This window comes from Euprymna scolopes, chromosome 18 (assembly GCF_053919585.1).
Source record: "Euprymna scolopes isolate OS-2025 chromosome 18, ASM5391958v1, whole genome shotgun sequence".
Taxonomy (NCBI): Eukaryota; Metazoa; Mollusca; class Cephalopoda; order Sepiida; family Sepiolidae; genus Euprymna; species Euprymna scolopes.
In genome coordinates, this window is record NC_136499.1 from 33,499,159 (window position 1) to 33,521,431 (window position 22,273).

At 32.5% G+C, this 22,273-nt stretch overlaps 1 protein-coding gene and 1 pseudogene across 2 annotated transcripts in view; both read right to left on the reverse strand.

Moving 5' to 3' along the window:
- The window catches only part of LOC145297581 (insulin-like peptide receptor), a 290,500-nt gene that overhangs the window by 8,987 nt on the left and 259,240 nt on the right, over positions 1-22,273 (reverse strand). For both annotated transcript variants that reach the window (XM_080143619.1, XM_080143620.1), the window contains 6 exons: positions 19,649-19,754; positions 11,151-11,215; positions 9,518-9,666; positions 7,411-7,463; positions 4,838-4,976; positions 779-938 (listed from right to left, as the gene is read on the reverse strand). In XM_080143619.1, coding sequence (XP_079999745.1) covers positions 779-938; positions 4,838-4,976; positions 7,411-7,463; positions 9,518-9,666; positions 11,151-11,215; positions 19,649-19,754 — 672 coding nt within the window. The remainder of the gene's footprint in view (positions 1-778; positions 939-4,837; positions 4,977-7,410; positions 7,464-9,517; positions 9,667-11,150; positions 11,216-19,648; positions 19,755-22,273) is intronic.
- Positions 11,680-11,856, reverse strand: LOC145298108 (U2 spliceosomal RNA; annotated as a pseudogene).

The following is a 22,273-nucleotide window of genomic DNA, read 5'->3' on the forward strand; positions in this document are numbered from 1 at the left end:
ATAATCTATATATATATAAAAGCGAAAATGTGTGTATGTATGTTCGCTTTTTCTGTATGTGCGCAAAGGATTTTTTCTTGGCGGCTTCTCGAGGCCATCACTCATTTTTAAAACTTTATATCACGTCGACATCATAATATCTACGAGTTACGAACAGGCGTCGCATGTCTATTTAATTTGCCCGACTTTGAAACGTTAAATATTCAACATTTTGGGATTGCTGCATATTGCTTTCATTTTTCGGTATAAAAAAAAAGCAAAACTCAATTTGAATACCTAGCCCGGTCTCTAGAAAGCGATGTAACATTTGGTCAGTGTCAGCTTACCGTCGTCATATCAGACGGTTGCTTTCATTTCGAGATGAGACACTCCCCTAATAAACGGGGGAGCTGTTTTTCCCCAAAGTTAGGTAAAAACAAACAAACTGGGTTATTGATCTCATTAAAAACTGTCCCGCAGAAATGTTCACTGCTGAATAGCTATTGCTTACGTCGTCGTTGTCATCGTTGTCGTAACGCTCACACAAAATGTTAACTCTACGACTTCCGTGCGGGCACCTGGTAATTCTCTTCTTACTTAAATAAATTCAAACATCTTTCAGTAACTCATTCTGGCTGGCCGAGCGGTTAACGTGTCATGTTTTTTTCACATTTTATTTTCCAACTACGCCTCAGGGCTTCGCAAAACTTTTTCTGGATTCACTTGTAACTTCAGAAAACAAAAAACAAGCAGCAGCAGCTTAACCGATCCATGTTATGATTAAGCTAGAGTAACCTACCTCCTATTTTGACGACACAGTCTGATGATACCATACAATTTCGAGCGGCTAAATCTCTGTGTACATATTTTTTATCGGCTAGATAGGCCATTCCATCAGCTACTTCAGCGGCCATCCGTAATGTCTGACTTAAGGTCAATGGTGTCCGACCATCATAATCCTGAAAAAGTAAAAAAAATTTTTTTTAATCTGTTAAAATTCATTTATCAGGATAATTCAAAATGTAGAATAACAAATTATGTCATTCTTTGTTTTTTTTTTTGCAAATATAAAATAGAAAGGATCGAATAAATTTGAGGCATCTTAGATTGGCCAATGATCAAAAGGACACATTTTGCCATAATGCCACTTTTTTTAATTTTGTTTTTTTTCCCATTAAATATTGAACGGAACAATAAGATATATATGCACATTTCTCATTGTAGATATTTTTTATATAAAAAAAAAGTTTTGTTTAAGAAAAGTTTATTAGTAATAAAAATAAAAACATTTAAATAAAAGATTATTATGCAGAAATGATATTATGAGATTAAACTTAAACTATATAATAAAACTCAGTAGACCTTGCTGGCTAATACCTTGTCTTCAATAATCGGGCGATTCCATCTTTTAAAAAGGGATGACAGGTGAATATATATATATATATATAGATATGTTTTTTTATTTTTTTTTTTTTATTCAATTTTCACCCCAAACAAGGCACAGTGCCACTTTGAAGCAGGGGGCTACTATTAGGGAATTAATTAGTGGGGTCATTATGAAGGGAGAAGAGTAGAAAGATGTTTGTTAACATTACACTTGAACTTTATATATATATATATATATATATATATATATATATTAATGTTGGGACGATTAATCAGAATCAGAAAAATCGACAAATTTGGGGGGTATCAGAATCGGTATTTTCCGATGCCAAAGCAATTCTTTTAATTGTCCTTTTTATTTGATTTTGTTTAAAGCAAAATCTTCCATTGCTTAGGATTCATCAGGCTTATGCGAGAATTTTGTGGTTGTCTCACGTTTTCATATACGGAGACTTTGTTTGCATGACTTTTATCTATTCTATTGTTTGCATGACTTTTATCTATTCTATTGAGTTTTTAGTTAGCCAATCAGCTTTCTAGTATCCTTCGCACCCTTCCTAATCAGCCAATGAGCAGACACTTACAGGGCAAATGCCCAGTTGACCTCCGGTTGACCCGTTCCTTTGTGTGTGCTATTTAGCGTAGATAGCTAGTGTCTTGATCTGTTTTAAATCTAGGTTAAATTTTTTTTTTATATATTTTATATATATACATACATATATATGTGTTATAGTTTATGTATATGCATGTTTGCCTATTTATTATTTTTTTTTTATTTGTTTATTTTCTATTGTTAGTTTTAAAATTATTTTGTATCTATACTAGAGTAAATTTAATTCTTTGAACACAGTTGTTCACTATTTCTCTCCTACAGCTTAATCGATGTTGGGGTTCTTTAAAGTATAGGATAGCAAATTTTTCATGAAGGCATAATCTATATGGATCGCCTAGGTCTCTACATGTGTTTGCTTGTCTTACTGCTTTCCATTCGCGGAATATTCAGTGTAGCTTAATCACCATATATATTTTATAACTTTTATATATATATATATATATATATATATGTGTGTGTGTGTGTGCATATGGGCATGGATCAGAGGCTAAGGAATGAGAGTGAAGAGTTGCAGGTTTTGGTTCAGATTATAGCTGATGGCACCCAAATCATATATATATATATATATATATATATATATATATAATTATACTTTTGATCTCACTACTATATATTAGGTTTGATATAATAATTGATAGAGAATCGTCTCTATAATAAATAAATATGTAATATGCATGAATAAAAATCATATTTAAGCGTATCTTACAGCCGAGCAATGCCAGATAGCCTGTTTGCATTTTCTATCAAAAATAGATTTTCTTAAAAATGTAAGTGTAGCTTATAAGAATTTTACAAAATATTTTATCTGTTATGCCACGGATTCTTGCAGATAACAAGGGCCCATAGTGTAATGAATAAAGCACTTAGTATAATTCAGTTGTAAGTTACACGCTTCTGGAGGTTGAAGGTTCAATCCCCAGCCCCAGTGGAGGCAATACTCAAAATATAATTGCGAATTACTTCGGAATTCTACCGAATCATGACTGATGGGAACAAAAAAAAAATAAATAAATAAATAAAGGGTTCCGTTTGAAATTCTGTGCAGATTCTAGAGTTGAACAAGATACGTCCGAAGAAGGTTGGAGGTTACATTGACCAGAATGTTGTAAAAATATCATCCAAGATGAAAATAGTAATCCAAATAATACAATTATCAATCCTCATCTCAAAAATTCAAAAATAAATTTAACGTTTTACAAAAACTATGAATTACATTTAAAAAGAAAAAAAATTTAATATTGAATTTTCATTAAAAAATTTATCATGAGTGATAAAATTGAGAAAAAAAATGATAAAACTACTTATATGTGTGTTTAAAACCAGGGTTGCCAAATTGTAATTGTTTGCTTAATGATCTATCAGCTATTCTAAGGTCATTTAAGGCCATGCAGATTTTGTGGGAAGCTATTTTGTATTATGTTTCAGAGTTCTAATATTTTTAGTTAATTGAGCGAGTTGGTTATCTAATATAGTACTACACCTGTTGGTGGGTAGCATACTGTTTCTTGTGGTTTATTCAATTCAGTGTCAGTTAATCGTTATGTTCTTGGTTTGGTTGTTCTGGTTTTAAATTATGATTTTGGTGTGTTATGTGCAGCAAGTTTGGGAGTTTGTTTTATATTTTGGTGAATAAGTGAATATTTCTTATAAGAAGTCTATTATTTTGGATAGTTCTATTTTGTTGAAGAGATCTTTATGGTTGGACTAATGAAAGTATTTCTTTTGTTATGGAATAAAGTTATCACACTCTAGTAATATATACTTGACGGTGAGTTTCTCCTGATGTGCTATACATATTGGGGGTTCGGTGCCTTCCAGTAGATACAAGTGTGTTGTATGAGCGTGAACAATATGAAGTCGAGTTAGTATAACTTCTTTTTTTCTATTAAAATTGTTTTTAATATGTCATTCTCAAAGTCAGATATTTCAAAAGTCAGAGTCATAAGAATGCTAAGAGTCAGATTTTTTGAACTTCAAAGAATCAATAAAAAGTCTGAATATTCAATATTCAAAGACTTTAAAATAAAGAATCAGTTTCAGGAAGCAGAGTTAGACAGTATACCATTTGACTGCGCAACATGTTTCAAACACTAAAAATATTCACAACGAATGAAATAGAAACGTTGCGTCTCGCATTATTTTTGGTTTAATGCTAAATAAAACTTGCATTTTTTTCAGATGGTAAACAGATATTTCTTTTAAATTTTACTTAATTCAAAATATATTTTTTTAATCATGGGATGGAGGTGACATTTATTCCTGTTTGAAAGCTTTGAATTTTATCGATATATAATTTGCAATTTATTTTTCTTTATTAAATTTAGGTTAGTAAATTTTGTCTACGAACTTAAAAAAAAAAAAAAAAAAAAAAAAAAGCAGCGGTATAAACAGAAAATCATATACTGTTTAATGCTAGTTTTACACGCTGGCATATGTTGGATGACATTTTAGGAACTGACTTCCAAAATAGTCTATCTCTGGCCAAGCCTTTCTTCCCTATTTTTTTTAAAAGTCCATTTTTATCACTTCCATCCATGTTTTCCTTGGCCTTCCCCACTGAACTGAACCTGCTATCTCAACTATTTTACATCTACTAACCTAAGAATTCTCATCCATTCTTTCAGCATGACCATACCAACAAAGTCTCCTGTTCTGTACACATCTCCCTATACTGTTCAAATTTGATCTTCCTCTGAAATCATCAGATTTAATTCTGTATAAAACTCACACAACATTATTCTCATGCCATTTCTTTCCATGAAATGCATATAAAACTTGTATAGATTACACTAAAATATTCAAGAGAATTTGCCAGGAGTATAGCAAGATAAAATCAACAGAGAAAGATAGAGTACGCACATCATCATCAGGCCGATGCCTACGGAGAAACTGCTTCAGATCTCCGTTAGACATAAGTTCCATGACTACCAAAGGACGGCCAGCGGACACCACGGATACGACACCAAGTAATTTTACTATATGGTAGCAATTGAATGCCCTGGAAAACAAAACAAAAACACAGATTAAAAACCATAATTTTGTACATTTGATAGGAAAAGAAGAAAAAGTTGTAGAACAAGTTGGCGCATAAAAACATTTTTTTGGTTTATGGTGGTGATAGAACAGGGATCTAAACTATCATTTCTATTTTCTTTATATATATATAGTAGTGTTAGGACAATTGAAAAAATCGTAACTTTTTGGAGTATTGAAATCAAAAATATTTTACGCTTATTTCAGATTTCAAAAACATTGTTTTTTGCTGCTTTAAACTTAATTTCCTATTGTGCTACTCAAAATAAAATGATAAATATTTTAAACTACAAGAAAACTAAAATCTATAGATCATAATAATTAACTTAGGTAAAATGGCATAGGAAAAAAATGACCCAATAAAAATGGCACAAGTGAATAAGAACTAGCAAAAAAAAAAAAAAAAAAAAAAAAAAAAAAAAAAAAAAATGAAATTTTCACAATGAGTTTATTAAAACCTTGGATAAAACAAAAACATTTAGTTTCTAAAAAAAAAAAAAAAAAGGGGATTTATATTTAAGAATAGATGAGAACTTTTCACTAAATACCTCCCCCCCCCTCATTACATCCCAATTTTTTTAGGCAACAAAAGCTATTTTAGAATTGGAATAAAAAATTTAGAACATAATCGATAATAATATTGGAATCATCCCATCACCACTAACCAGCCTAGCCTGATAGTGTATTTACTTGTATGGTTGTTACAAAAAATGAAAAACAAACTACAAGTTTTTGTTTTTTTTTCTTTCAAAGTTTTATATATTTTTTTTTCCAATTAATGGAAAGTAACTCCATATGAATGAAGACGACAGCCAATTTGAAAATAATTCAGAGCAGGATAAAGTATTTTTTGTAATGCAGTGAACTGGATTACATTTTATTCTAAAGATGCTGCAAGTGTTCACAAGAACTGACAAATCGGAACAGAATGTTGATTTTATAGGTAGAAATCTATGATAAAGAGAATGATTATTATAGTCATTTCTTTACTTTATTCGATAAGGTGTATATTGCCAGTTTGGAAGATGAAGAGAAAAATAATTCACAATATGTAAAAATAATAAAATGAAGAATTTGTTTTAGTTTCTCCTTATTTCATTTTTTATTTCAGTAAATATTTGATTAATAGTATATCATAAAAAATGATTCAATGAGTATTTATTAAAGTAAGTTACTCTGTGTGTGTAAGAGAGAGAGAGAGAATGTTCCTCATAGCCTCAGCCGTTTCAGAACCTATCTTTTGCAAATTTCACACAAAGGTAATTTATGTCTGGCAGTGTTCTTAGATATGTTTTGTACTGAAAATATCCGATCTAAAAAATAGTCTTTTTCTCTACTACATAAAAAAAGAAGAATTCTTACAGGGGAATATTTTATGTTACACCAGCCAAGGGAAATAAAATCTCAGCAAATTATTTCTTCTTAAAAAAATAGATTTTATTGTCATCTAGAGATATAGCTTAGTGGTAGAGCATTCAACTACAGATCGAATGGTCCCCTGTTCAAGCCTGAGTGTACCTCACCATTTCATTATAATTTTTTTCTTATTGACTTCAATTTACAATAAAAGGAGAGGTATCATTTAAAATTGCCACAAATCATTTCTCCATTTGTATATTTTAAAACTAAATATTAATCAGAAGTGACTTTTCCAAAACATTCATCATCATGCCCAAATATCAGCTGACATGATACTGTAAACAAACACAGACAGAATTTGATGAACGACATTATCATTTTTACTTTTTTTAGATTTTTTTGGCAAATTAGTCTACCAAGCAAATTATTCCTCGTAATATATAATAATCAATAGAGGATTGATTCTATAATAATACATATGCAATCTGCATAAATTAAAATATCATGTTTAAGCTGAAACTACTGTCAATAATCTTCCCAACTATCTGTGCCTAAATCCAAATGTAGATTCCATGAGCAGAGCTTCTTTCTCAGAAGTGCATGATTGTGGAACTCTCTTCCGTTCGCCTGTTTTCCACCTGATTACAACTTGGATGCCTTCAAATCCAACATAAATTCCTGACAAACCGCCCCCTTAAGACACTATCAAATCTCCAATACTAATGATTACTACAATACTATCTCATTGATTACTGTACACGCAATAACCCTTATCCCTGAGTGGCCTCCGGACCTTGATAAGTGGTGACCCCCATGTAAAAAAAAAAAAGAAAAAAAAAAAAAGCGTATTGTACAACCGGGCAACGTCGGGAAACCAGTTTAGTATATATAAGAAAAACAAAATTTTGTTGAAATCCAACCAATAGTTAATATAGCATGAACAAACCAATTACCTGATAGGAAAACATTACTTTCCATTTAGTGGAGGGTAAAAAACAATATTGTTATGAAAGTAAATAGACATATTGAAAAAAACTTACTTCATGACAGTGGCTTCTTTTAAAAAGCTGTGACGATCTGCAGACATTGCTGTCTGTAAAAAAAAAAAAAAAAAAAAATTTATTTTAGTATATACAAATATTCAATAAATCTGCAGTATAGTTAACAGTCAAGAAATAAAATAAAAAATAAATAATTTACAGCAAATGTGGTCAGCCATTTTAGTTTTAGCGTGATGGTAAGCCACACAAACATAAAAAAAAATTCTGAAATAAAAGATTAGTTTCAGCATGTTGAAACTATACAAGTCGGTAAATAGATTCTACTGCGTTTGGTAGAAGTTGATGTATTTTTTTTTTTTTTTACGATTCCTTGATTTAATCATATTGCAAGATTCCTAAATATTCATAACATGTTCTTTCCATAAAAAGCGGGAGGGGGGGGGGGCATAAAAAAATGTACATAGTTAAAAAAAAATTCTTTTCCTGCTAAGGGATCATGAAATTTCATTGTCAGAAATAAAAATATATACATAAATATTCAGCAATTATAAAAAATACACAATGACAACCAAATTTTACAGAGGAGTGGTTCTTTACATTTAAAAAAAAAAAATCTGTATACTGTACATACTTGTAATGAAATGAAAATATATTCCAAAAATCACGTAAATCGATCAACTAGTTTTATTTTTAAATATGAAAATCTAATTTTATAAGTAACAAAATTTCTGAATATAGGAAGATTTTAAAATAAGTCAGAATCAGATATTTTGGACTATCACAAGAATCAAAATCTTTGTAATCTTAGGAATCAGACCTTACACCTTATGACACCGCAACCCTGGTATTTATAGCAATATCAACTTTTTCTGCGTATCATTAACTTAAAGTTACTTGTATTTAATGTGGCATTCAATGTGGGCAAATCAAACTAGCTTCTTTAGAGGAGGAAGTTTCTGGAGAATGGTAAATTTACAAGCGATCCCCAGTCACATGTGTATCCCATTCAGGGGAGACGACAATACAAGTTTTTGTAGGGAGGTGCTGTTATCCTTCCACATACAGTGCCTGGTATTCTCAAATGCTCACCCATCTACAACTGACTATGTTCAATGTTACTTAACTTTGGTAATCGAACACCAATATGCAACCATGATTATGCTATACAACTGATTATCAAGGTGAGGAAATTAACAGCACAGGTAAAAATATAAATTGATTTCTGGATCACACATGACACTGCTGCGTGCATCATTCAGTTTCCCCAACTGTACCCAAATGTGGAAATTTAGATGTAATGTTAACAAACATCTTGATGCACAACACTTCAGTTAGGATGCCCTTATAAACCTGGCCTTTAAGTCACAGAAAATTAAATATGCCTTGTTTGGTGTAAATAAATAATAAGGCAAACTTGATTTTCTTTAAAAGATTTTACATTCACACACACACACACATATATACACATATATATATACACTATGCATGCAAACTACAGACATGAAAGTAATTAGATATTCCAAAATAATAATTCAATCATGTTTAAACTTTCTGCTTCCTTCAACAGTCACCACTTGCTAGCCATACAAAGCAACAGTAAAATGTTCAAATTATTTTATATTAATTAACACATTTTTTTTCATATATTAATATATATCTATTATATATATCACCATTTAAATATGACAATGACTAAAGAAACATTAAAACTCTTAAAGTTTCAGAGAAGATTCAGATTACATGTTAATCAGAAAGTGAATGTATTAGCATTAAGTCACCACAAATATCGGGATTCCACTTTCCACTGCTAACCAATGAATGTGTAATTTATCAGAAAAGTAAAATAATCCACATTATCTCACCTAAGTTGATCAGGACCCTTTGATAGTAGTCTTCATAATTAATGATAATAATGGAGTTTATTTCTTTCATGTCACTGGCAACACTTGGATGTAGTCTGTGTCTAGTATTTCCCATAGTCACCTAAGTACTAACTAGATTCAACAAGGCTTAACTCTCATAGTCTGATGGGAACTGGCATGTCACCATGATTCACTAGGCCTGAAATTGACTACACATCTCACACAGTAAAAAAAAAAAAAAAAAAAAAAAAAAAATTAAGAGGAAGGGAGTAAAAACTGCTTACTTTGACTGCAACTTTTCTTTCTTTGGTTCCATTGTCGCCATCATCTTCAAACATGATCCCTTCATAGACCATGCCAAAAGAGCCCTGCCCAAGTTCTCGCAAAAGTTTGATCTTGTCTCTATCAACCTCAGTTTCATCTGGTTCATAAACTTGAATTGAAAAGAAAAAAAGAAATTAAAAACAAGTGATGGGGATGGGGGGGGGGCTGTAGTTTTTGTTGATAAATTATATAAATGATGAACAATTTTTAATTTAATATTTAAAGACCCACATAAAATGCTAAACAGAATAATTACATATTTTGTAATGTTGCAAAAAAAAAAAAAAAAAAAAAAAAAAAAATTTGCAACCTCTTACCCATTTCATCACTACATTAGCAATCAGAGATTGTTACCGTTAAGATATACAGCGTTTTTATTATTTTTGTTTGAATATTTTGTTGATTTTCATTAGGGCTAGGAAAACAGCATATTCTTTTCATCGTTTTGACTTGAGTGTGTATCCTTTCATATCTTATATGCTTTTATATAGAGTGATGTGGTTCTCAATTGATTAACTGTGTTGGATATATATCAGAGAGTCAAAACAATGAAAAGAATATGCTGTTGTCATAGCCCTAATTATCATCAATGATTTTATGACTATTACCAATTATTTAGGTTAAACATTCCCATTATATATATATATATATATATATATATATATATATATATATAAGGTTAGTGCAAAAATATTTGCTAATTTAAAATTTCAGCTTGAAAATGAAAAACTGTTTTTGAAAATCTTTATTCATGGCAATAATTTCCATTTGCTCTCTGTACTTCGATTCACTATGAATAAGCTCATAAATGCCTTGCTTATGAAATTTATTTTTAGGTTTTGATGTGAAATATGAATATCTCGTGTTCATTCTCATCTCATAAGGCCATCTAAATGGTTTTGTAATACTTGAAATAAGTGATAATCAGAAGGAGCCAGGTAAAGAGAATATGCAGGATGTAGCAAGATTTTCCAATTAAATTCTCAGAAATCTTTGTTCAGTAGCGTTGTGTGAGTACAAGCATTATCATGATGGAAGAATACTCCCTTTCTGTTGACTGAATAAAGTCGCTTTACAGTCAAAATGGGTGCAAATATTGCAGAAAAATATGAATGATATTTTAATAATCTGAAAGAAAAGGTTACAAATTACTCATTGTGACATATTTAAGTAATAACAATATGTGTACAATTAATTACAGTGGTTTAAACTGCCCCTTCTAAAAAAACTTTTGCACCGACCATATATATATATAAAATCGATAAATCTTTGGCATTTTGTGTGAAAAGAGTCTTTCTTGTCAATTTACTTCCGGATGGAGGATGACAGGTTGGGATTCTTCGTTTTCTTACTTTTTTGGGGGGCAACGCTAGGGCATGGGTTCTACTAATCTGATGTGTTAATAATTTTGATCTCTAGGTATGCATGCGTCTATTACTTTATAATAATTTATTGTAAGTTGTGTTTTTTTTTGTTACCTATAACAAAAATATTGAGAACCAGTTTGCATGTAGGCAACCAGAATGAAAGCACTCATAGATGATCATAAAAGAATAACATTTGATTTTTAAAAGACAAAACTTAAATAGTTACCTTCACGTGCACTGGCATACTCTGGATTGACGGAAACATAAGCACCACGGATCCTGCCATCAAGCCTAGGAGGAAGAGAGAAGAAAAAAATAAATTGTAAAATTATCAACTTTGAAACGTTTCACATGATTCATATGATAAATTATGCGACTAAAACACATGAACATCATACAAATGCATTCAAAACTAATGCAAAATCATTCAGAAATGCTCTCAGATTAAGTCTTAATTTGAAGTCAACAAGAAAATAGTGTTAGACTATAACAGCTTCCAGATATACTTCCTGGTACTTCCCGTTTTGGTTAACAAGGCCGATAGCCATTAGTCACGTGCTCTCGTGTAATGAATGAATGCGTGAATGTAGGATTGACATGAAATTCTTAAAGATAAACTAAAATGACCGAAAAATGGGCTGAAATGACTTATATAAATAAAAAGTAAATGACTTAGGACTTTAATGAACTTAAGGATGAATTGAATGACCTTAAGAATGACTTGAATGCTTAAAAAAATGATCTGGAATGATCTGGAGAAGTACTTCAATGGCTTTGAGACTGACTGGTTGTAAAGTGGGTGATCATTTTACATTAAATTAATACAGAAAAGTGATCCCCCACTTTATATCACAAAGTTACAAACATAAGTACAGCATATAGTAAGAAAAGATACTGCACTTTGATCTTGGCCAAAAGGCCAAGAAAAGGGTATTTATTTGCTCCCCCACTGAGCAAATTAGGCACAAGGCTGATTTTTAATGTGAGGAGTGAAGGGGAAATGGGGACTAACTCCCCGGGGAGTAGGTGAGCTGGATAGTGACAATTGGTATGTAGGGTTGCCCCTACATTGACCAAGGTCTTCTATGTGGGGTTGGTATTTATTTGCTCCCTCACTGAGCAAATTAGGCACAAGGCCGATTTTTAATGTGAGGAGTGAAGGGGAAATGGGGACCAACTCCCCAGGGAATAGGGGAGCTGGATAGTGACAATTGATATGAAGGGTTGCCCCTACATTGACCAAGGTCTTATATGTGGAGTTGCCCCCACATATGGTCTTTGCTTGCAGTATCTGCCGGAACAGATATTACACTTTGAGATATTAAATCCTTTATTCATGTTAAAAATAGATTGAAAATCAGCAATGAACAAAAAACTTAGGCACATGGCCAACTCAAAAGGGGGGGGATTGTGGGGGTCATTGGTCATCCTTGTCACTCTAGAACTAAACAAAATCAAAAGTTACTCCCAGCTAATATCTTTCACCATAATACCGCATTCACCCTTTCATACTGGGGGACGTCCTACTTAACTCCCATTAAATACTACACTTTGATCTTGGCCAAAAAGCTAAGAAAAAGCTTAAAAAGCTAAGAACAGCATCTATTAACAACAGACTTTTGATCTTAACCAAAAAGGCCAAGCACAAAGTGTTATGGACAGACCGACAGAGTGACTTATAGAGTCGCTTGCACGCGACTAAAAATAAAAGATTACATACAATAGAAACTGTTTCTATGATTTTTTTTTTTTGGAAGAATTAGCATTTTAAATATCTTTTTTTTAATAAAAATATTTAATACAATTGATTTAAATTAAAAATATTTAATGAAATTAAGCTTATTTTGAAAAGATAGAACTCTTTTTTCTCTCACTGAATTGGTTTGATATTATTTAAAAAATATCATGAAAAATTTTCATTTAATTATAAAAATATTTAATGAAATTGTGAATTGTAGAAATATTTAATAAAATTTTATTTGAGAAATGACTTTTTTAAAATGAAACTAATTTGCAAAAAATTATTTTCTTTAACAATCATAATACTGACATATCGCACATATATGTCCGAAGTAATTTTTTTTACTCTTCGACACCAAAGAAACTGCTGCAAGTTAATATTGAAATTACATGTCATTTGATTATATTTCTGACTTAAAATAAATTTCATTAAATATTTTCATAATCAAACTAAAAGCATTAAAAAAAAAAAAAAATAAATAAATAACCCCCCCCCCAAACTATCTGCATACTTATTTTTCTAGTTCTAACTAAAATTAGAAGTACCAGGAAGTCTATTATATCCAGAAGCTATTTTGATCTAACATCGTTTTCAACTGACCTTGAGGCAAGACTTATACTTTTGTACCAATGCTATAAAATAAGACATATCCAGCAAGCTTCTCATATCAGGTACTGTTTAGCGAGCTTTTCACATGAAGCAATGATTATCAAGATTCCGAAATAATGACTAGAAAAGCTGTCACATCAAGCGGCATCTGAGATTGTTACGTCAATCATCAAGTGAATTTTTCACGTCAAGTATTTTACTTTTTATAGAAAAACTAGCCTGGGTGGCCGGCGTTAGTTGCCCGGGTGTTTGGAGGTGTGTGTTGAGCAAAAAAACAAACAAACAAAAAACAGTGGTAGTAGGCAAGCAGGCAGGCTCAAATCCATACCGAGAAAGAGGAAAAGAACATGAAAAAAAAAAAAAAAAAAATGTGACGTCTTTGCTGTTACGCCCATCATCAAACCGGAAGTCATGAAGGTTTAAATTAAGGCTAGTCAATTGAAAAGAGGGATGACTTTCGAAAAAAAAAAAAAAAAAAAAAAAAAAAAAATGTAACGTCTTTGCTGTTGCACCCATCACCATCGGCGAAAAAAAAACAAAAAAAAAAAAAAAAACGATCCCTCCCTGTAGAATAGTGCCCAGTTGAGGGTGAAGGAATTAATGTTTTTAGCCATTTTTTCGATATTTGTCGTCCGAAGGGTAAAGTTTCATAACGATACCAATCTTGTGAAAATTCATCACCTGTCGAAAGTTTTAGGCAGACATACAAACATACATTTAAACAGACAAGTGAGATTTATATTATAGACTAGCAGGGGTACCCGGCGTTGTCCGGGTGTTTTAAGGTGTGTGCGCGCTCTTAAATCAAAAAGAAACTCATGGGGGGGAGTTTTGGTAATTAGGTAGAATCGAATCTGAAGCCCTGAGGCGAAGTTGGAAAATAAACTGAAAAAAAGATGACACGTTAATCGCTCGGCCAGCAAGAATGAGTTACTGAAATAAGTTTAAATTTATTTAATTAAGAGAATTGACAGGTGCCCGCACTAAATGACGTCAAGTGGAAGTCGTAGAGTTAACATTTTGTGCGAGCGCGACGACGTAAGCAACAGCTATTCAGCAGTTAACATTTTCTGCGGGACAGTTTTTAATGAGGTCAATAACCTGGTTTGTTTGTTTTTACCTAACGTTGGAGAAAAACAGCTCCCCTGGTTTATTAGGGGAGTGGCTCGTCTCGAAATGAAAGCAACCATCTGATATGACGACGGTAAGCTGACATTGACCAAATGTTACATCGCTTTCTAGAGACCACTGGCCATGGGCCAGGATTCAAATCAAGTTTCGCTTATTTTATACAGAAAAACGAAAGCAAACATGCGACGATCCCAAAATGTTGAATATTTAACGTTTCAAAGTAAATTAAAGGTAAATTAAATAGATAGGCGACTCCTGTGGTTAAGTCAGAGATATTAGCATTTAGATAGCATCTAAAAAGTTTTAAAAATGAGTGACGGCCTCAAGAAGCCGCCGAAAAAAATTCTTGTGCGGACATACACAAAAAGCGAACATGCATACATACACACATTTTCGCTTTTATATTTATAGACTAGCGGGGGTGCCTGGGTGTTTGTAGTTGTGCGTGTTGGGCGAAGATAGATCAAAAACAAAAACCCTGGTGTTTGGAGGTGTAAAAGAAAAAAAAATTTGGTAGGAAGGTAGGCTCGAACCTGAAGCGTTGATGCGAAGGTGGAAAAGAAAGGGAAAAAAACGTGACATCTAACCCGCTTGGCCACAAGGGGAGAGGGAGTGAAAAGTGTTTTAATTTAACTCTTATAAAGTTGACAGGTGCGCAAATTTAATGGTAATGAGGTCAAACATATTCAACAGTTAAGTTTTGCTGCGAGGCAGTTTTTCTTTCCAACTTTGGCTGTTTGTTTACCCAAGATAAAAACTGAGTGTCCATTTAAAAAGCAATTGTCTGATATGACAGTTTTTGCCGCATTGATCAAAGCCGATTTGCTTTGTGGACATCCCTGCCACGAATGCCAGGGAATTGATAGTGCGGATTCAGTTTCGCTTTTTATACTGAAAAGCAAAACGAAGACACTGCAATCGAAAAAAATCTCGAAAATAGTGCATAAAAGTCGGGCAAATTAAAGATAGATGTGACCTCCGTTCGTAGCTTGTAGATATTATGATTTAGACAGTATATAAAAAGTTTTAAGGAGTGACCCAACAGAGCACCCCCACCCCTAAAAAGCCTTTGCCAGACATGCACAAAAAAGCGCATACACGTTTTGCCTTATCTATATATACTAGCAAGGGGGTACCCGGCGTTGCCCGAGTGTTTGGAGGTGTGTGTGGTTAATGAAAACCTAAGAATAAGCGAAGTAAAAAAAGAAAACAGAAAAACGAACGTTAAAACTTAAGGGGGGTGGGGGTGATCAAAACATCGAGAAAAAAAAAAATATAACGTAAGGCAAACGAACGATATTAAATGTAAAAATCGAAAAAACAAACAAAAAAGAAAAACGAACGTTAAAACTACCCCCCCCCTCAAAAATGGCTTAAATAAGCCTGTTTCGATATTAAAATTTAAAAAATCGGTGGGTACCTGGGTGTTTTTGGGTGTGTGTGGGTGTTAATGAAAACCTAAGAATAAGCGAAGTAAAAAAAAAAAAAAAAAAAAAAAAAAAAAAAAAACAGAAAAACAAATGTTACATGAAAAATGGCTTAAATAACCCTGCTTCAATATTTAAATTTAAAAAATCAGAGAAAAAAAAAAAAAAAAGAAGACATCTCACACCACGATTCGAACCCAAAACGTTTAGATAATGACCCAACGCTCTAACCAACTGAGCTAACACGACGTACATGAAATTTAGTCAGTTCTTCAACTATTTAAACTAAATCAGGTCATGACGTCATCTGATGCATGCGTAGAACCAATCTCGTCATGAGAGGACGGTTTTTGTTTACCCCCCCCCCCACCTCTGTAGAAAATTGTTGATTTCAGGGTGAAAAAAAAATAACATTTTTGGCCAATTTTTCGATATTTTTCGAGTGAAGGATGGAGCTCCAATATGATACCAAGTTTGTTTATTTTTGTTCTGTCTGTCGAAAGTTTTTAGCGGACACACAAACACACATTTTTGCTTTTATATATATAGATGAAGGCAATAATTGTAGGGTAGTTTGATAAACACTGGCTAAGTTGAACATCATTTGGAAGGACAAAGCAATCAAGCTCAGCTCAAAAATAAAACTCATACATTCCTTGTCCACTCAGTTTTCCATGTATGCTTGCAAAATAGACCCTTACAGCAGAATTAGAGAAGAGGATTCAGGCCTCAGAAACAAGATGCTTCAGAAAACTGCTTGGCATCTCTTAAAAGACCATATAACCAATGAAGAAGTCAAAAACAGAATAAGGCAAACCGTTGGTCCTTATAGAGATCTCAACACAATCAGGAGGCGCAAACTAAAATGGTTTGGCCACATAAGAGGAGAGGGGCTTTCCAAGACAGTGCTTCAGGGAACAGTTAGAGGAGGAAGAAAGAGAAGAAGACATTGCAGAATGGACAGGAATGAAGCGGAGCAAGGCAGACAAACGTGTGGAGGACAAGGACGGACGGAGAAAATTAGCTGACAGGTCATCTGTAGCGCCCCAACGGCAACTGCCACAGGGCAGGTGATGGATGAAATTATTAGATGATCTTGTTTTAGTAGCAATACACATGAAAAGATTTACATGGCTTAAAATATTTCAATATTGGTATATATAGAAAGAGCTTGATACGCTAAGAAAAAATCTTTTTAAAATTTTTTAAATCCAATTAAAATCAAGGAAATTATGACTATTTTTATGCCCTACGTGTTTGGATATTTTCTCCTCTTTAAGACCATAATGCAATTTGTCACATTTTTTGCACTACTTTTTCAGTAAAAATGCTATATCTTTGTAAAAACACAAGACTAAGCAATGAAATTTGCCATATAAGTGTATTTTTGTGCAAGGAATCTGAATATGCTACTGAAAATCTCCAGAAATTAATGGTTTCCAAATACTCTGCAGTAAATGCACATAAATATGCTGCGATTGCTTAAAAATGCCATGTATTCATTAAAAGAAAAGAAGTTAGAGAACTCAAAGTTTAGTTGTAATGCGTTTTATGTGCCAAAAACTGAAATCGAAATCTAGGATTAGTTAAAAATGAATATATTGCAATATTTCTTTGGCATTATTATAGATTAATACCTTCTGCTACCCCTCCCCATCTGACCACCTCTCCAAAATATGTGATTCTACCTTTATAGACATTTGCATGTGAACAACTTGAAAAACTTTAATAAAAGATAAACAAAAATTATTTTAGAATTTAATGTAAAATGATTCCTCATTTTGAATCATTCGAGCGTTTTAGGGCAGTTACCCCCCCCCTTTCCTATGATAGATAAATCCTGGGTGTTTTTTTGTTTGTTTTCTAAAAGGCGATTATGCGTGGTTTTAAGAGGGTCTTTGTGCAACTATGAGAAGGTGGGGAGGTTGCCACTCTGACTTTGGGTTAATGATAGGGCTAAGGAATATTATGTGTAAACATCCTGAAGACTTGATAGAAACAAAACAAAAACAATTTTAGAATTTAGAGTGGGGGTTGGTTTCACATAAATGTAAAATAATTCACCATTTCAAGACGATCCTAGCGTTTTAGGACAGTTGACCAATTTTTTTTTTTTATAGGAGATTAATCATGTGCACTTTCTTTAAACGTTTTTTATGTTTTTGTTTTTTTTATGCTTATATGAGCTCACAGAGGAAGTTTGTTTAGTGGGGAGCTCTGCCACTTGTACTTAGCGTTATTGTTAAGACTAAAGGTTTTAGGAGGAGGCTTGCCACTCGTACCTAGGATTAGACATAGAATTAAGCGAGTTTTTTTTTAAGAGGGTGTTTGATACCCATTGTGAAACTTCACAAGAATTATAACAAACAGACAAAAATAAATGTTATTTAAAAAAGTGACGCCCCTCTAACAGAAAACATGATGCTTGGAAAAACATCAAGTATTGATGTTGTTGTTTTTTTTTTGTTTTTGTTTTTTATTTCCCTTTGTAAAACATACTCATGTTCTGCAAAACCAAAAACAAAAACAATTTCCTCTACAAAACAACAAGTATAAATTCTATTTAAATATAAAAAAAGAAACAAGTTTTTGCGAAAGCTGACAAATTGTTAAAAAATTTGAATTAATGTTATTTTGATTTTTAATTAAATTTCATGTCTTTTTCTACCGTTTTTATTTTTTAACTGAGCACCTCCTACAAATATTTAATTTTTTTAATTTTTTTTTTTTTTAATAATCGGGTAGATTAGTTTCCATTCGATAATAATTCACTGAAAACATTTTTTAAGGGACGAAAATTAGAAATGTGTGTTACCGTTCGTACACGTGAACCAAAACAACGATAGTTCACATTTTTGCTTGTTAAAATATTTTTAAATTTATTACTACCCAATTTTTTAAAATATTTGTATGGTTGATAACAAAATAGCTCTAACTAAACATGTAAGACAATTTTTTTTATAACCAGATTTTCAATTAAAAAAAAAGTCGATTTAGAATAAAAATAAAAAAAAAAAAACCATCGGTTTACGCTATGTTATCGCTGTTGCTACTAATACTACAAAAGTCTTGATTCAAATTCATAACGATTTTTTTCGGATATTATGTTTTTAAATTGCTACGTACCACTAGAGAAAACACTGTTCAATCATCTTTTTAACGAATAAACATAGTAAAAAGATTGTTTCATTTAATAGTGAGTGTCCGAAGAAAATTTTTTTTCCAAAACTTTCAATAGTCATCATTTTGAAATCTTTTAACACGACAAAAAAAAAAAACAAAAAAAAAACGAGTGATCAAATGAATTTCGGACACTCGAAATTATTAAAAATGACATCTCTTTTGGCTAATTTCCAAATTTCATTAAAAAATTCTTCAGAAACATGGTACAAATGTTTATAAATCGGGGGGGGGGGGGGGTCGTTACAAAACCTTACCGAAAATGCCAGTTTATGATGTTCACATTTTTATCACTTTATTTGCTTAAAACTCTAAAAATATATAATGTATGTTATTATTTACTAATTCATTTGAAAGTATATTCATTTCTGAACAAAACGGTGGTATTTTGAACTATTTTGACTTAAAGTGCTTTGGTTTTTAAAATATTTTAGCAGAAACCCCTTGAAATCTATTATTATCCAAAGTGTTTTAATGGCCATGTGTATTGCTAGTTTTAGCCGATTGTGCATTGTCGAGGACATTACTCATTCTGCTCAGCAGGTAAATTGTGACTGTTTTAGAATACAAAGCATGCCACAAAAAAGAGATTTAGATGGTTGCAGATGTCAAAGTAAGAGAAAGAAAGAGACTTACTTGAATCGGACACAAGCTGAAGTAATTCCAACGAAAATGACCACGAGGAGAACACCAAAGACTATTACTAGGATCTGGATGGTGGAAGTGATATGGGGTTCATCACCTGGAATAAATATTTATTAAAAATAAACAGGAGAAATGTTATGTAATAATCAAAGTTGGGCATATTGAAATATTTCTTTTTATTCTTTTTTAAAGTTGATACCTCAGTAAATGTATAAAAGTCACAGCCGTAAAAATGTGAATTCAAATTATAAAGTAGAAGTTCAAGTTGATTATTCTCAGCGTTTCAGAGAGATTTTAAAAAAGTAGATAAATACTTAAAATATCAAAATAAGGATTTAAACAAAATACATTAAATTGTTTACACTATTTTTATCATTTAAAGAATCTCTATAGACTTGATAATTTGGATTATTCAGATTATGATTCAATTTTTTAAAATAAACTTACATATCTATAACCGCTGATCTTCTTCGGACGAATTTGTTTATTTAAATTAGGAGTAGACAGTGGACATTGGATTTACTTTTGGCAACCTTATAACTCTCGCTTCCCTTATTTTGTCCTTTAGTCCTCACATTCCATGAGCAATGTTTCTGACAAAAACGGTCAGAATCAATTTATCTAACATTTATTGTTAGCTAGTTTTTGACCTCAAAGTGATAATTTTTCTTTTAGCTACTTGTGGCTTCATGTGTTGTCTGGAGAGATTTCCATAAAAAATATCCCCAGTTAAGCCTTTTTCTATTGCATTTAAAATAACCCAAAAAACTCTAAGGTTAACCAAATAGTGCAAATAATTCAAATTTATGTATTTTAATAAAATCATGTTCATTTAATAGCACTAATAAAATTTGAGATATTCATGATACCAAACAGTTTAGTGTAAAAAGTTTTGATATTTTTTTTTTTTACGCATTTATAAATATTTGTACAGATTTTTTTTTCTATTCTTTGTACATAGATCATTTGCTGCAATCCAGTTTTGATTGGAAGTAATTCCATGCAAAGTAATTTGTATGAAAATGTGGTTGTCATTTCACATACATTGATCCATTTTACATGCTGGCATATGTTGGATGGCTTCGTTTCAGATTTGTTTTGCAGTATATTGACTCTTTTAGGATTATTTAATGCCGAATCTAGTAACTTTGATAAAATTTTTTGTGTTTCAAGTTCGTTATATCTTAAACTATTTATTCATGGTGTTTGGTTTGGTTGTTTTGTAGAGGAAATTGTTTTTGTTTTTGGTTTTGCAGAACATGAGTATGTTTTGCAAAGGGAAATAAAAAACAAAAAAAAACAACAACATCAATGTTCGGTCCATTTTTCGTCAGAAAGTCATTATCTTTAAACAGCCTGATCTGGTAGTACCAGATTGTTTGGAAATCAATTTCTATAACAAACATCTGGTACTAAAAAATGCTCAAACTCGCTTAATGTGGAGGTCATACTCATTGAGGTTTACCTTTACACTCAATCCAGCAACCCAATAAGCTGGCTTGGAAAGTACTAAGCACTTTTGTTGGGGTGAGGTATGGTTCAGTTTAGTCCTAGTAAAAGCATTTGCCAAAGAATTACTATCTCATTTTAAGGAGAGGGTGTTGGTTTATCGCTCATCGCCAGAGGCGCCTCTACTGAGAAATGCTGACAGGTCTGTTCATGGCTATTTTGGAAGAGCTAGAGTGTGCATTTGGGAGTGTTTGCTTTTCATCTTCCTTGCCTTTCCGGCAGTGTCACATCTTCCTGTGGTGGGAAGAAGAAAGTGTTTTTTTTTTTTTTTTTTTTTTTTTTTTTTGCAGACGGAACAGAGTTCCACAGGCGTGCACTTCTAAGAAAGAAGCTTTGTTCATGGAATCCACATTTTGATTTAAGTACAGATAAAGAGTGGGGGAAATTTTTCACAGTGGATTCAGCTAGACCGGTGTTTTTCGTGAAAGATTGGTGGGTGGGGGGACCAGAGATTGGAGTTCAGACGAGCACCTGCCATGGAAATAACGATAAAACAAGGATAGGCTTGCAACGTCTCTTCTGTGGGAGAGAGGTTGCAGGGTAGAGAAAAGGGCATCCCCCACTAAGCCACGAAGTCTATTTTGTACTCTGTCAAGGCAGGATAGGCTGTTTTTAGCAGCTCCTGCCCAGATATGGCAGCAGTATTCCATCCTTGGACGTACTTGGCTTTTTTATAGATAGAGAATTGCATCAGTAGTGAGATATCTTCTGGAGCAGTAGAAGGATCTCACCATCTTTCCAGCAACCTTGGCAACAGACTTGATGTACGTGTTCCATTTCAGATCAGGAGTAAAGGATAAACCCAGAAGTTTGTCAAAACACGGGGCTTCTCCTAGATGAGAGCCATCCATTTCAATTGATTCCAGATGGGGATCAGAGCGTTGATGATGTAAAGATAGGAGTTTGGTTTTAGATGTATTAAAAGGTAACCAGCCACGTCTTCCCCCACTGAACCACATGCTCGAGATCAGAGGAGAGAGAATCAGAGAGAACTTTGTCATTTACAGCCTTTGATGTGTTGCCGTAGATGGTTGTGTCATCAACATAGATGTCAACGAATGATTTAAGTATGTGTTTAGGGAGGTCATTGATGTAGATCAGGAAGAG